General features: G+C 39.2%; 1 protein-coding gene across 2 annotated transcripts in view; it reads left to right on the plus strand.

The window, feature by feature from the left end:
* Window positions 1–15,198, plus strand: part of TPD52L1 (TPD52 like 1) — a gene marked incomplete at its 3' end in the record, with an annotated part of 59,700 nt that overhangs the window by 32,059 nt on the left and 12,443 nt on the right. For both annotated transcript variants that reach the window (XM_081998264.1, XM_081998265.1), the window contains one exon: window positions 10,159–10,260. In XM_081998264.1, the coding sequence (XP_081854390.1) occupies window positions 10,159–10,260 (102 nt within the window). The remainder of the gene's footprint in view (window positions 1–10,158; window positions 10,261–15,198) is intronic.

Below are 15,198 nucleotides of genomic sequence, written 5' to 3' on the forward strand. Positions count from 1 at the left end.
CTTAAGGAGGCAAATTTTGCTTTCATTCAGTCTTACTGGGTTTTGTAGCTGCTGTGCTTTCCTGGAAGTTAAAACCACTTTTCTTTAATGGGGAGCTTTTCAAAGCCACAGAGAACAATTAACAACATTTTTGTCTTCTTACTGTTAATAATCTTTTTAAGCTCTCTGTTTAGGGATGCGTTCTTAGGGTTCAAGTGGACTTAGAGGCAGAGGGGTGGACTTCTCTCAGAAATAGTTCTGTAAAGTGTGTCTGAGCAACTAGTTAAGACTCATGACCTAACTCACAGGATGGATGCCACCTGGAATGACTAAATTTAAACTTGAGATTCTGACTATTTTTAAGCATTTACATTTTAAGTGGTTGGACATGGATAGCTTAGGAGTTAACCTGAGCGTGCTTGACATGTGCATCTCAGAAATCGTCATTAAAGGATTGTTATGATTAAAAAGAAAAAAAATGTCATAGTTTTCATACTGAGGAAAGCTAGAGCTGGAGGTCAATGGGCTGATAGTGTCCATAGATTCAAGATTATGTCAGGTTCAACATACAGCTCTGTACAAAGACTGTTTCCTTGTCATTAATTCATGCTTTAAGCTATGCAAAAGCAATTCTAACTACCTTTAATAAGACATTACATTTGCAACAATAATGTGTAGCTCTTTTGGTATGAAATCAGCTTTTTTTTTTATCAGCTTTGTTTTTCTCTGAAGAAAACCTGTAATGTTGTTCGCATTTTTCTGCCTTGTATGAAATACACCTGGAAGTCATTCACTTATCATAATAACCAGAATCATAATGCATTTCCCAAGGTCCTTGTTCATTTCCTCTGCTACTCTTCAGTGCACTGATTTTTAGTATAATCTATGTGTTAGGGAAGGCAGGGGGTTCTGCTATAGAGGATATCAGTAACTAGAGAGCAAATGATTGCCTCAAGTTCAGTTTGCTTTCATGGTGGTAAGGCATTCAATTGGAATGACTTCCCACACGCAACTTTTTAAAGATCAGGTTTCCAGTGAATAGAGGTGGGTGGATATTCAGATAGCTTCTAGGCAGTTCAGGTTTTTTATTTACATTTTAAACATAGATAATTCATTCTTATTTAGATGCTAGATGCAGGGTAATGTTGGCGGATTTTGAAGTTATTTATTTTAGCTTAAGAAATAGTTAAAAGTGTCTTTATAGGGATATTTACAAAGACCATAATTGAGCTTTTCTAATTAACATTTTGCTACGAAGGAAAGTTTTTATGTAACCTGAATGCAGTATGTTTACTTAGTTAAAGCTGTTTGATTGGTGGTGCTTCAATAAAGTTCCCACAGCTCTCTCTAGCCTTCCGTACTTCAGATTTTCACTGCATAGTGCATTAAGGTAAGAAGATAGTTTCTATAAAGATTGACCTAGTTTTATACAGAATCACAGAACAGCTGAGGTTGTCAGTGACATCAGGAGACTGTAGTCCAACTCCCCCTTTGACAGAAGGATGCTCAGGACTATGTCCAGTCAGGTTTTGAATCTCTCCAAGGATGGAGACTGTACGGCCTCTCTGGGCAACCTGTTCCAGTGTTCAATTACCCTTACTGTGAAAAACCTTTTTCTTTTCTTTAAATATTTCTTGCATTTAATTTGTGCCCATTGCCTCTTGCACTTTCACTAGATACCACTGAGAAGAGTTTGCCTCTATCTTCTCTACTCCTTTTCATCAGGTTGGTTATACACATTGGTGAGATCTTCCATGAGCCTCTCTTCTCTAGGCTGACCAGTCCCAGCTTTCTCAGCCTTTCCTCATATAAGAGATGCTCCAATCCCTTAGATATCTTTATGGTCTTTTGCTGGACTTGCTTCAGCATGTCCATGTCTGCCTTGTACTGAGGAGTGCAGAACAGGACCCAGCACTCCAGGTGTGGCCATAACCAGGTCTGATAGAGGAGGGGAAGGATCACCTCCCTCAACCTGTAATCACTCTTCTTAATGCAGCCCAAGGTACTGTTAGCCACCTTGCTGTGAGGGTACATTGCTGACTCATGTTCAACTTCTTGTGTACCAGGACCCCAGCTCTTTTTCTGCAAGGCTGCTTTCCAGCTGGTTGGTCCCCAGCCTCTGCTGATGCATGGGTTTATTAATCCCAAACTGCAGGACTCTGCATTCCACTTTGTAGAACTTCATGAGACTCCTTTTGCTTCATTTTCTTCATACAATCAAGGTCCCAAGTAATAGCATTCCTCAATGCAGTTACAGAATTGCATTGCAATATATATGGAGAAGATTACAAGGATTAATTTATCCTCTTCACGAGTCCCTCACACAAAGCACTAAGGACATAGATCCACAAGATACCTTGCCCTTTGGGAAGCATATATGTTGTAACCCTGCTCAGCTTTGTCTGTCCCTCAGCTTTTAATTTGGGGCTCTTCTGTACTTCCGTGGAAATAAACAGTAGGACATGTTAGTGTTGTCCTCTCCAGGGATATTTTGGTACTACTGAGTTTCTAAGGAGCGGTGTATCTATAAAATTACCCACCAATAACCTCACTCCAGCCTAATAGTTCCCAGAAGCTCCTTCATCATTTTCTCTTGAAATGTTAGCAACTGTTAGAAGGCATAAGCCTCCTCTGTTTTAAATGGATAACCTTTCAACCTACGGGGGGAATAGTAATGTAACTACAGAGATAGCTTCTAGGGAGTCAAAAATGGTTGGTTTTGCTACTAACCCTCCCGCCCCCAAAAACTATACTCCAGATGTTCAGACCACTGTAAGCAGCAGTTCTGCCATGGCCAACAAATTATTAGAATAGCTAAAAGCTTAAAGAAAACCCGTTCTCTCCTTGAGGGCTGTAGTGGTCAAATGAAGTGAAATGTGTCAAAGCCCATATACTTGGTGATTACAACCAGGGGATTGGGAAGCCTTTGATGTGGTGGAAGTGGACCCATGCAAGACTGCCATCTAGGACAGGAATCTCACAAAGCTATGTTTTCAAAAAGACTTTTCATCTTTTTCCCCCGCAGACAAAAATTATCACTTGTTTTAGAACGGGAAAAACCTCGTGAGTTAGAGGCCAGAATCAAGAGAACTGTAAGTGCTAGCTCCAAACAGCATGTCTCCTAGGCAGTGCCTGTGGCTTTCTCAGGTGGTGGCTGTCTTTTGAAGCCTTTTTAAGAAGGTTTCAGTATTGCTCTGCTCTTACATGTAATACTTACCTGAGATTTGGGACAAGAGCATTCAACATGGACTTAGCCTTTCCCTCCAGAGACAGAATAAGGCACTCTTCGTTGACTACTAGTTGCAAACTATGTGAGCAAGCTTAGTTCTGCTGGTAGGGAACCTGAGGACAGTTGTATGGATTTCCATAAATAGTAGGAACTTAACGTTTTGTAATTCAAATTTCTGCCAGGTGATGAGAAAATACAATGTAACAGTTGCGCTGCATGTGTTTTGGACTTACAATCAGATATAATTTCTGGACAACCACAGCCCTACTGTGACTTTTAGGAATTTGGTATACCATGTTCCCACACACGTATTTGTTATGAGTGGTAGTAAAAGAAATGTGGGTGTTGCTGTTCATTGCAATGTGTAATCACCTTTTGACATTTTCTTCTGTAAATTTGCAAGTAAATTTAGCAGTTGTGTAGGAGAAGAAATAGGCATGTTAGCTGTAGCAAGCACATTACCTACTTGTGAGCCTGTGCTATATGGAAGTATAGGCTCTCACTTCCACTGACTTTGTGTCCTTTGGGTCAGATCAGGCAATGTTCATGCCTTCTTCAAAGACAACTTTTTGCCACTTTTCCACATGTATCTCTGGCCTTGAACTTGGAAGGGTGGGGTAATGGAAAATAAGGTTGGAGAAAGGACTTTGAGAAGTTAACTTAGCCTATTCTAAAAGATGTATGTCCACTTGTTTACACCAGAAGCTTCAGCTAATGGAAATTCCTCAGCAATGTCAGGTGATCTATTCCAGATCAGTGAATAGAGTATTAGTTCCTCAGGGAGAAATCCACTGTAATTATGATTGTGCACCGGGAAATATATACACATATGTTATAGATATCTGTATGTATGTATATCTAACTGTAAGGAGGGGAGGCCTGAGTGTAAACTGAAATCTCTGAAATGACCAGGATTAAAAATATCCAGGAAATGGTCAGCGGAAAGGGGACAGGGGAATGGGAAGGAAAGGAAAGGGAGAGATGGAAGGAAAAGTAAAAACAGAAATGAAGCAAATGGAAAGAGAAAGAAGAAAAGGAAAGGAAATGGAAGGAGGAAGAAAAAGAAAGGGAAGGGAAAAGGAAAGAAGAAAGGGAGAAGAAGAAAGACAAAGGAAAGAGCGGAACATGAGAAAGGAAAGGGGAAGAAAGGAGAGGACGGGAAGGGGCAGGAAGGAAGAGGGAGGCTGTTTCATCTGCATAATTTTGTTGATCTAGCGTACAGTAGAGAGCCCCCAGGCAGTGTTACTGGCATGGTTTAAGGTGTGATGAACTGTGAAGTTTCGGCCTGGAGTATCTTAAGCTCATCTGTGCTTAAGCTAACATATTGTGGCTTTTCTACCTGGAGATTAACTGTACCACAACTGCTTATTTTTCCCCTACTTGATGCTGCATTTTACAAATAGTCCCTTTCACACAATTGTATCCCCAGTTTTTCCCAAGGTTTTGAAGATTACAGTGCAGGGCAGCACAGAATATTTGTCCCCTTTGTCTGGCACCTTTCCTGACCCATGACTCTCTCCAGCCTACTGAACAGTCATCTTCTGTGTGCTGCGGCACAGATTTCTGGCTGCAGGCAGGTCCCCTGCAACCTGCAGAGGTTCGGTTCCCTCAGCTCTGCCCTTCCTCTCTCAGTGGGAGAGGAACTACCTGGGGCATACTTCCTTTGACTGATTTAGGCATATGTGCCCATCCAGGTGCCAGCACAGTTTCAATTAGTTCTTAACATACCTGGCAAAGGGAAGGATGTCTAAAAAAAGTAAATTTGTGGTTGTTTGCTTTTGAAGTTGGAATGAATTTCAGGTGAGCACTGAAAAAAAACCAACAACCCCACAACATCTTAGAGTTCATTTGTGGGCAAAATGGCAATATGAATGCTCTTAAGAATGTTTTATGTACATGTTATCTGCCATTTACATACACATTTATTTCATTTGAGCAATAGCATAATTTAGTTAATGCTGAGCCCCATTTTTCACAGAAAATCAACAGAAAATTAGTTTGCTAGCTGAGAGTTTCTCAGCGACGCAGACACTTTACATTGATTCCAGAAATGTCATTTTTCAGCTGCCTAATGGCTTGAAAACTAAAAAGCAGCAAGCTCCATAGGGCATGGCTTGTGCTACCAGGCTCTGCTCTGCTGTATGGTTTTGTTGTTAATTGTTTGCATTTTGTTGCATCTTATGTAAGCTTTATCACAGAAGGGGGTTTCTCAAATGGATTAATTTTGCCAGCAAGCATTGATGGAGAGACACAATGCTGAATGAAGATGTACTATTAAGCAGATGTACTAATTTTACAGAAGCTGAATTTAAATTCTGTATAGTTTACTGTAGTAGGTCAAATGTGCAGCTCGCCATGCAAACTATGAGTATTATATTTACAGCCTACTTCCATCAGCAGTCCATGTACTGCACCTGTGAAGGAAGGTTAGATTTAACTCTGCCATGTGAAGGGCAATTCTGTACTGAGTTGAGATCAAACAGCGTGCAGTATGATTATCCTGTCTTATCCTGCAGATGATGTTGGCCATTTAAACATCTAGTTCTCTGACCTCTCTATATGTCTGCTGCCTGGCTGTACTCTATATGAAGCACTATTTCCTTTGCATGTTGTGTTTTATGAAACAGTATCTTCTTTCATCTGCTTTTGCTGGCTGTAAAAATCAGCTAGTGAGACCTGGTTGTCATATGATAGTACAACCTAAATGCAGTATATGAAACTGTCAGGTGAAAAAGCAGTCAAAATATGCTGCAAATCTACTTTGCCTAATTAGTATGTTACAGTACTGGAGATGTGAGTTCTCTTTAAAGCTCCTTTTAAATGCGTTGGGCATATCAGAATATAACTGCAATATCAGCATATTTTATTATAACCTCTAATAATCAGTTTTATAAACAATTGCTTTTGTTAAAGAAATGCCCTATTTTAAAAACCAAATTATGATTGGAAGATAATGGATGAAATTCTTAAGTGAATATCATATAAAAAGGTGATGTTCAAAATTACAGAGGTGAGTTTTATTTACAAGTTTACAATTGTGACAGCAATTCACATTCCATGTTTGTTTAATCTTTCTTGTCTATGAAATACATTATAAATATTTACTGTTAAGTGCTAAGTGAAAAGCGTGGAATATGATCCATGTTAGCCACTGCCAGCAATTCTTCTGTGCTATGGACTATGTTTAGATGCCACAAAACCAGAGAAGGCATTTCGACTCTAACTGCATAAATCAAGTAGCCTGTTCCTGCTTTTACTAATGCTACTGAGCATCTGGTATAATGCTGCTAAACTCAGGTAGGTTATGGTGACTTGGTGTAAGAAAGGCATAGAGCCTAATGATGTATGTGTGTGAAAATGAATGCCGTGGGTTGGATGGTAAGTGGTATTTCTTGAATCTCTGGGTCCTAAATTCTCTGAGTTTGTTTCTGCTGGAATATTTCTGCCTTAAGGTTCAGGGTCGCTGACCTTATTTCAGCCGATGGCTGGCTGACTGCCTGTCTGTTGAGATGCTGTCACCTGTCCTCTGGAGCTGGGTGGTCAGTACTTGCCCAACGATTGCCAGCAACGGCTGCTCAAAGGATGAGAGCGTACGGGTATTGTAGATGACTTAGCATGTTGGAACAGTTGGTGGTGTTAGGAGGGCTTAAGCCATATGTACAGCACTTTTTCCAGTGAATAAATGTTAGTAGGTCTTACCTGGAATATCCAACTTTACTTCTGCTCTTAAAGGTTTCTGAAAATTATGTAGGCTGTTCAGTGCATTAAAACAAAACTGCAAACTGCTGTGTTACATGAGGATGTGAAAATTGCTAGCTCAGATTATTAATGCTACATACAGCTGAGAAGATTCCCAAAAGTCAGAGAGAATATGTTGGAGATCATTGTTACCAGAGTGCTTGGCAAGGTATCAAATGAATGCTGTAAATACAACATAACTATGCTGATAAAAATATCTGAGCCAAAATACTATGCTGTATATCAATACAAAGCATAAGTAACTACAGTAAGGCAATATTCTTTGTGGAAAAATAAGTTATTTATGAAGAAGGCATAGTGATATGCATAATGCTGGAGAGACAGGGATGAGAGGGGGCTTGGTTTTTAAGCTAACTATCAGTGAGCTCTACTGAGATGCAAATTACTGTTGCTTGTTCCTGCTGACAGGTATTGCATGTTGCACTGCATTTTTACCTTTTTTTTTTGCTCCATAAAGCTTCTCTTCAGCACTGGGGGAGGGAGGTTCATGTCAAAGGTCATTTTTGCTGAAGTTGTTGCTGAAAAAAGACCACTTGTGTAACAGTCTTAGCTGGATTTATGCTGTTATGTAATGTCAAAAGCATTAGAAACATAAATGCAGTCTCCATGTCTTCCTTGCTAGTGGAAATACTGGGGAGGATGTTGGGTTTGTGGGATTTACAGAGAAAACACAATATTAGTTGGAATGCCAGAATCAGTGGTGTTTCAGCCAACTCTCAGAAAGTGTATTCTGACCACCGTAATGTTCAGAAATACATAGGGGACTCTAATGTTTCTCAGTTAAAGCTGAGTCTGTCTGCTGTATGGGGCATTTGAGACTATTCTTTTAACTGTTTTATGCAGTGTGAAGAACCTGCAGCAGAAGGGTAAGACATGGAGATGTTTTTTCATAAAGCTAAATAGACCTGTGAATAAAATGAACTCCAAGGTGTCTTTTTCAAAAAAATTAGTTCAGAAGGATATCTACACAGTATTTTACTAGGTATGGTCAACCTGTACATAAACAGTTTTTTCTACCAAGGGCCTTTCAGACCTGGCAGTCAAGTCTGGGACTCCATTTTGTCATCAGCAAAATTCCACTCGTGCTCAATGGTTTAGGAAACTTCTCTGTTAGGAAAATGTCTAAAGACCTGTATGCAGTAATGTAGGCATTTTAAGAAGTGCCCTTATATATATATAAGCATGAAGAAACCCACAGGAGTTAGAATATTTCATTATTTGTTTTTCCATAGGCAACTCTTACCAAAAGCTACCTGCTCATAGTTTGAATGAAGCATCATTAATGGCAATTTTAGGGTCTCATCCCGCTCTAGTTTATATGAGAGTATGTCCACTGACAGCAAGAGAATGATAACTATTAAACTAGTTAAGCTAGAGAATGAGGCCTCAGTGAAATAAGAGCATTGCAATCTTGAAATGTCCAGGGACAGACAGCAGGGCTGAGGAGAAAGGAGATCCAGTGAAAACAATCTTTTTGGTTGTCTTTGTGTTCTGCCAGAAGAAATAAAACAGGCATAACCAGTGCTGCTACCTTTCTAATTATAACTTGTGCTGCTTCTGTCACTGTTGCAATGTTTTAGCCCTCGTTGTCATTCAACGTTGTGCATGTGATTGATTCAGCTTTATCTATCTCTAGTTTTCTAGAGATTTGGTACCCTGGTCTAAGTTACTCCCTGTAGACCGCCTTGCTAGTCAGTGAAAACAGAGACAAGCACCTTCATAGAACGAGCCGTTTTACTTTCCAGTTTTAGAACTTGTTAGGTCAGTGGTCTGTAAGGTATTTTGTGGCTTAGGAACATAAAATCAAAGTATTTGTGTTGGGAAAAATTAATTGTTGATAGGCTCTTGTCTGAAAGAATAGAGCATTACTTGACATCTGCCTTCTAACCTGTGGTTTGTAAAACATAGACCTGAACAGAGGACTTTCAGCAATAGGTACTACTAGGTCTAAAAGGACCTGACATAAAATGTGATGTGCTTGTTGCAAATGTTAATCTTCTCTTATTTCCCCTCCTGCCTCCACAAAGTTACATTGCTTTCATATATCTAAAAGGAAGAAGAAAATAGTCTGTTTCAGGAATTAGGCAGTGGGATTTTTTTATTGATCTCCAGTGTATGTTGGTACACATTTGCAATCTTATAGATTTTGTTCAAAGGACAGGTAGAACCGGTGGAATTGTATTTCTGAGTTTTTCATGATCATTTTTTCAGTTCTTGTCTGCCAATGCACACCACAGGATACAAGACTGATTATAATGTGCTCTCCTTTTGTTACTAGGTCAGGACTTCTAATTCTGAGCTTGTCTGCGTCACTGGGAGTATCAGATAACTTACTCAGAAGGAAGCCTCTGACGTGCTCAGAGTTAGTTTACTCAGCAAAAAAGCATCTGTGCAGAAAAGCTTATTGATTACTCTGAGAATGCAACTTAACCACACTGAAGGGTCTATGTGGGTCAGCACATATATTCCAGATCAGTAAATTAAGATGGTTCTGTGTTTGCATGTATATGCTATATGTGAAATGAGTGACTTCTAAAAGGATTCAGTACTATTAAGAATATGCATTCACTGTCTAGATTTTTTTCATCTTTCTTTCTCTATCTCTACCCAAACCTTCTTCCCTTAAAGAAATTTTTAAAAGGGAAAACTGTAGCATATGGAAACAGATTCAATCCATTTTGTCTAATTTGAAATATCAATAAATAAATTGGAAGTGCATCTTTTAAATATACTTAATATGTATATGCATGGAAGAGCAGAGTTTATATGTCCTGATTCTTTTATATGCTTTAGATAGCAGATTTTGCTACCAAGTCAGTGTCTGCTGTGACAATGCTTATTCGATGTAAATTTACAGAAAATGTATCAAACAGGTATTCAACAAATCACTGCATTCTACTTTTAGACAGCTTGCATTGACCCACTGAGGGGTGTTATCTGCAAGGGGGAGAGACAGTGAAGGATTGCTCTGGAGAGCACTTTGCTCACATTAGGATTAAACTGCACTTAGGAAGTTATGCAGAAGCGGGCATCTTTGTAATTTGTTTTGGGCTACAGTTGTTATGTTCTTAACCTTTCAGTAGATCGGATTTTAAAATGTGGAAATAAGGGAAAAGGGAATTAATTGTAAGGAATTCTTGCCTCTCTTTTTTAATACTTATCACTATTTCTGTTCTATCTTTTGTTTCCAGTTACAAGAAAACACATGAGACCCTGAGCCATGCAGGACAAAAAGCAACAGCAGCTATCAGCAATGTAGGAACTGCCATCAGCAAGAAGTTCGGAGATATGAGGTATAGGGGTCTGCTGCTTCTCTGATTTCATTTTGAGGACAAAAAATATAAGTCATCTGTCAGCTCTTCTTTTCCTTCTACATTAGTGTTTTAAAGGTTCAAGTACCTAACACTCAAGTTAGAGTGTTTTATAACATTCATGGTTTCAACCAAAAAGAAGGGATAACAATGAATGAAGATGTAATTCTTATTTGAGTCCTTGTTTAAAAAAGTGCAATTTGAAATGTTTTTGGAATAACTTTGCAAGCTCAAGGAAAAGTACAAGTAAAATGGAACAAAAAATTGCAGTTAGATGTTTATTAACCCAATTTTATTCATACATGGATTCTGGAGAGCAACACCATCTGCAGAAAACAAGCCTGCCTTGGAGCTGCTTGTAGAAAGATAAAACAAAAAATATCTCAGGCTATTTTTTATCAGCTTTTACAAGATGTGCAAAGGCAAAATTTTGTTCTGCAGTTGTATGTATAAAAAAGGTGTGGTGAAAGTAACAGGAGTTGAGGTCAGGAGAACTGTAACTTAAATGCAACTTACATGTCAGGCTTTATATGTTATGTATGTTTAAAAGTGTCGGTCTTGAAGTTCCTCAGAATGAGAGCACAAATGAAGAAATTGTACGCTGTAAACCATCACTTCGGTTTTCAACTTGGTAGCAAGATTACAGAACTTCTCAGGTGTTTTAGGGCACTGATTTTTTGTGATGAAATAAATGGACATGGGTAACTATAGTATTTTGTTTGAGCTGCAGAATTAGGATCTAATGTATTAGAGATATTGATATGTACACACTTTTTTATCATTTTGTTATGTATGAGGTAACCATATCCTAAGATCTGTGTGAATCCATTTTACAGTATTTCAAGTATATATGGTTTTGTTGGTTTTTTCTGCAGAAGGCTGAAGCATAGTTCTTGGCAGCTATAACTTATTATTTTCACTTCTTTACTTTGAATCTTAAATCTTTAAGAGTTCCTCCTTTATACCTACCTTTCACATACAGCTTAATGTATGTACATTACAGAACTACTACTGTTTTTCCAGGTGAAACTAAAAAATCTTCATCACTGCATGATCTGCTTTACAATGTCTATTTCCACACTGCAGTTTAAAATGGAAATGTAGTGAGTGACTTGCAAGCAGGGTATCAACATGAACTAAGAATTGTTTGACATGACGGAGTTAAACATCCATAGGTAGTATATGCCTAGAGAAGGATATAAGAATAAGGAGGCATGCAGTTACATTTTCCTAGTGCATTTTTTTAGCATTCAGCAACCTGGGAGCTGAAAACTTTCTAAAACAGAGACTTGAGCTTTCATTTAAAAGTCTTTGAAGGGTTTTTCTTCATTAATTTATGCTGGGTTTTTAAAAATTTATTTTAACTTGTGTGAGCTTTTGACATTCTTAACACCTCATGTCTCCCCAGATGAACAGATAGTTATGTGGTAAAGAAGTGTGTGGTTTAATTGTTTGTTCATTCATTCCCTATTCTGAGTCTCCCTGGTCTTTCCTTTGATGCCTTCTGGCTCTTCTGTTATGAGAAACAGTGACTGTAGTTCTTCAACCATCCTTCATGTCACTCATGATTTCCTGGTTTTATTGTATATCACTTCAGTTCCCTCTTTTCCAGGCTGAGGCTCCAGTTGCATCAGTTGCTTTCACGGGCCTTTTTCCTACCATTATTTATTCTTACTGCCTTCCCTGCATTCATGGTTGTATTCTGAGAAATGTGTGAGATGCAATGTGCTGCATGTGGCACCAGCATATCTTCTGTTTCATTTTCTGTTCTTTCCTAACACTTCCTCCTGTGAAAAAGATAAGCCCACTGCTAAGTGAACAGGTCCTGTTGCTGCTTCCATGCTTTAGATCCTACAGCAGTGACCAAAGAGTTGATGTGCAAATACCTTGAACACTGGGTCTTGATCATAGAGGGAAGGATGACTCCAACTTCAGTACTTCTCAGGTCCTGTTGCTTGTGCTTTGCATAGGCTGTGAGATTAACTGCAAAGGCAGAAATGTCTTCACTGTAACAGAACATGTTTTTCCTTTAGTGTTTCCCGTAATTAATCACTGTTACCAAATTCTTTTGCCTTACCTATCAGTATCAAGGCCCATGGTGACCACGCTTCTGACTAGCCCTTGGAAAGCAGATTGGTAGTATTTATCCCATTAGCCCTTTAGCCAAGGGCTCAAAGCAGAGGCTAAGTCCATAAGCATTTTGATTAATCAAGAAGCTTGTTTCTAGTAGCTTGCTTTGATCAAAATTATTACCTTGAACCTTGTTGGGAATTTTTCAGGAAAATATGAACTGCCAGCACTGCCATTTTTTGTGGACACTTACTGTTTTCAGTTAAGTTCTCAGTTCGGAGAGTTTTCTTGACACTTTATGATGAAGAAGGAAACGGTATAGCCATAGTTCCATAAAGCATGGCATGACTTGGGCCTTCTGCATCACTGAGCATCCTAAATCCAAAGTAATGGTTGATATGCTTCCCTCAGCAACAAAGCTGGCCTAAGATCTTGGCTCAATTTGGGCAGGTGCAGTTCTGTGTGGGGTTACACTGTAAACCTTGTCACTTAAATTACCTGGTTTTACAAATCTTCCCCACTTCCACTCCAATGCCAGCCATGTTTGGGGGAGTAAGCTGTAAAGGGGCATCCATTCTTTGCTTCATTGTTTGCTTGCTTTTTTGCTAATCCAAATAATTTTATTTCAGTGATCTAGTATATGGATTATCACCGCCCCCTCCCATAATGCTGATTTAAACACACAGCAGACTCTAGCTTAATTCTCTTGGTTAGGCATTAAGGCTGACAGTCACCAAGGGCATCCAGGTGCAAATCCCTGTTCTGCTTTCATTCAGAGCAGGCACTTGAAACTGATTTCTAAAATCCAGATGATCATCATAATTCCCAGTATGTTCAGCAATCTGGTGTGTTTGGCCTTTACCCTCTGCCTGTAGCGATGGTGATTTTGAAAGGACTTGTAGTCAGCCTGACTCTTAAATATTGAAGCCTACCACCTTTATGAAACAAAATTCTGCTTTCCAGGTTGCCTGCTCTGTCAGCTGTACAGAGCACCGCATGATGGCCCTGCTCATTGCAGAGCTGTGTGACTAGATGACCTTAAAAGGTCCCTTCCAACCCAAAGATTCTATGATTGTATGAAACACATATATTTCTGTCCTGAAGATGCGGGATCTTAATTAAGAACCTGAAAGATACTTCATCTTATATTATCTCTAAAAATATTTACTAAAATATCATATATCAGCAACAGGCCAGATAGATTCCCCTGAATGTGCTGTTTTTCTGTGCTAGAATTTAACAAGATGAAATCTACAAGAAAGAAAGAAAAATGACAAAATTCCATGTGTCCCAAAGAACAGAGGAGCCACCCTTTTGGGACAAAGTGCTTTTCATGCAGCTGCTGTGCTTCTCTTTCATCCCCACCCCAGCTTCCCAGTGTCGCAACTCTCTAATTCATTTTGTACATGACTAATCATTAGCATTTTACATCTTCTAAATTTTTTATTAATTATTAGTGCTTATAAGGTCTCTTTACAGTTGTAATGCATTCTATTTCATATTATCATGTTACTAGAAATACCAGAAATGCACATAAAACCAGTATACACATACTTTTGCTTTGGGATACAAACTAGTAATATAGTTAAGAGAATAGATCTCCATGAATAGCCGTTGTGATTAATGATATGCCACCAGGATTTTTTGTTGCCCCTCGACCTCCAACTCATGTTATTTCCTTTAACATTTTCTGACATGTAGAAGGAAGGCAAAGGGGAAGAGGGGAGTCTCAGGTCACTCATTTGGTTGTGATACGAAGTTGAGGGTATTTATCCCTTGCTCCTTTGCATACTGGTAAAGTTTGGATCTTTTCATGAAATACTGTTGGACTGCTCTGCAGCTGCCTATGTGTATCTAAGAGTTTCAGCCCTGCTGATGGCCTTTTTAGAAATAAGTTGTGATACAAAGTGCAAGACTTTCTGATTTTTTTTTTGTTTGCTATAAAAAAAAAATAAAGGAAACTATGTACACTATACTATTACATGTATGCTACCATATACGTTACTACTACACAAGTAAATGCATTTAAAGACTAAGCTAACAAAGGCATGCATGCAAATTAGGTTGTCAGCAGTTATGCTGAAGTTATACCCTTCATTCAGCTGTCTCCTACATTTTCTTTAATTACATGATCATGCAGCCCCCTTTCAAATTCAGTGCCTGGGATAAGCCAGCTCTAAAGATGAACAAAGGTAATATAATGCCTCATTCCTGCCAGGATTTGGAAGGCACATGTGGAAAGAGACGGAAGACTGCAGGGAGGGAGAGCTTGGGGGCATGACTGGGGCAGTTGAATGTGCCCCTCAGAGATGACGGCAGTCAGCGCAGAAGGCACGTGAGGTCCCAGAGGTGTGGAAGAAGGCAAAGTTCATCCCTCTGGAAAGGGCCAAGGGAAGTTCTGGGAAATGCAAAGGAGATACTGAGGGAATGCATTAACCTCTTGTTTTCTAAGAGTCTAGAAGGTAGCATGATGGCAAAAACATAAAAGGGTTTATCAAGAACAATTATCTTGAACTGACAGCACAGCACCTGTCATAGAGGACAGAGGGGAGGCAGGAGATGTGATAGAGCCTGACTTTGATAAGGCTGTCCATGCTGTTTTCACTCCTGTAAAGGAACTAGAGAAGTACAGTTTAGGTGTTACTGCTTTAGCAGGAAGAGGGCATAGGGAGTTGAGAATGATTTTCAAAGAATAGGTCTCAGTAGCTCACCATAATGCAGGATTTTGCAGGCATCTGTCCCGAGTCTGTTAGTCTTCATCATTTTCAATACAGATTTAGATGATGGCATCGTGTGTACACTTAAAATCCCCAGATGACTGCAGTGGGAGGGAATGCAAGCACTTTAGAT

The sequence above is a fragment of the Phaethon aethereus genome (assembly GCF_964289735.1).
Source record: "Phaethon aethereus genome assembly, chromosome: 3".
Classification (NCBI taxonomy): domain Eukaryota; kingdom Metazoa; phylum Chordata; class Aves; order Phaethontiformes; family Phaethontidae; genus Phaethon; species Phaethon aethereus.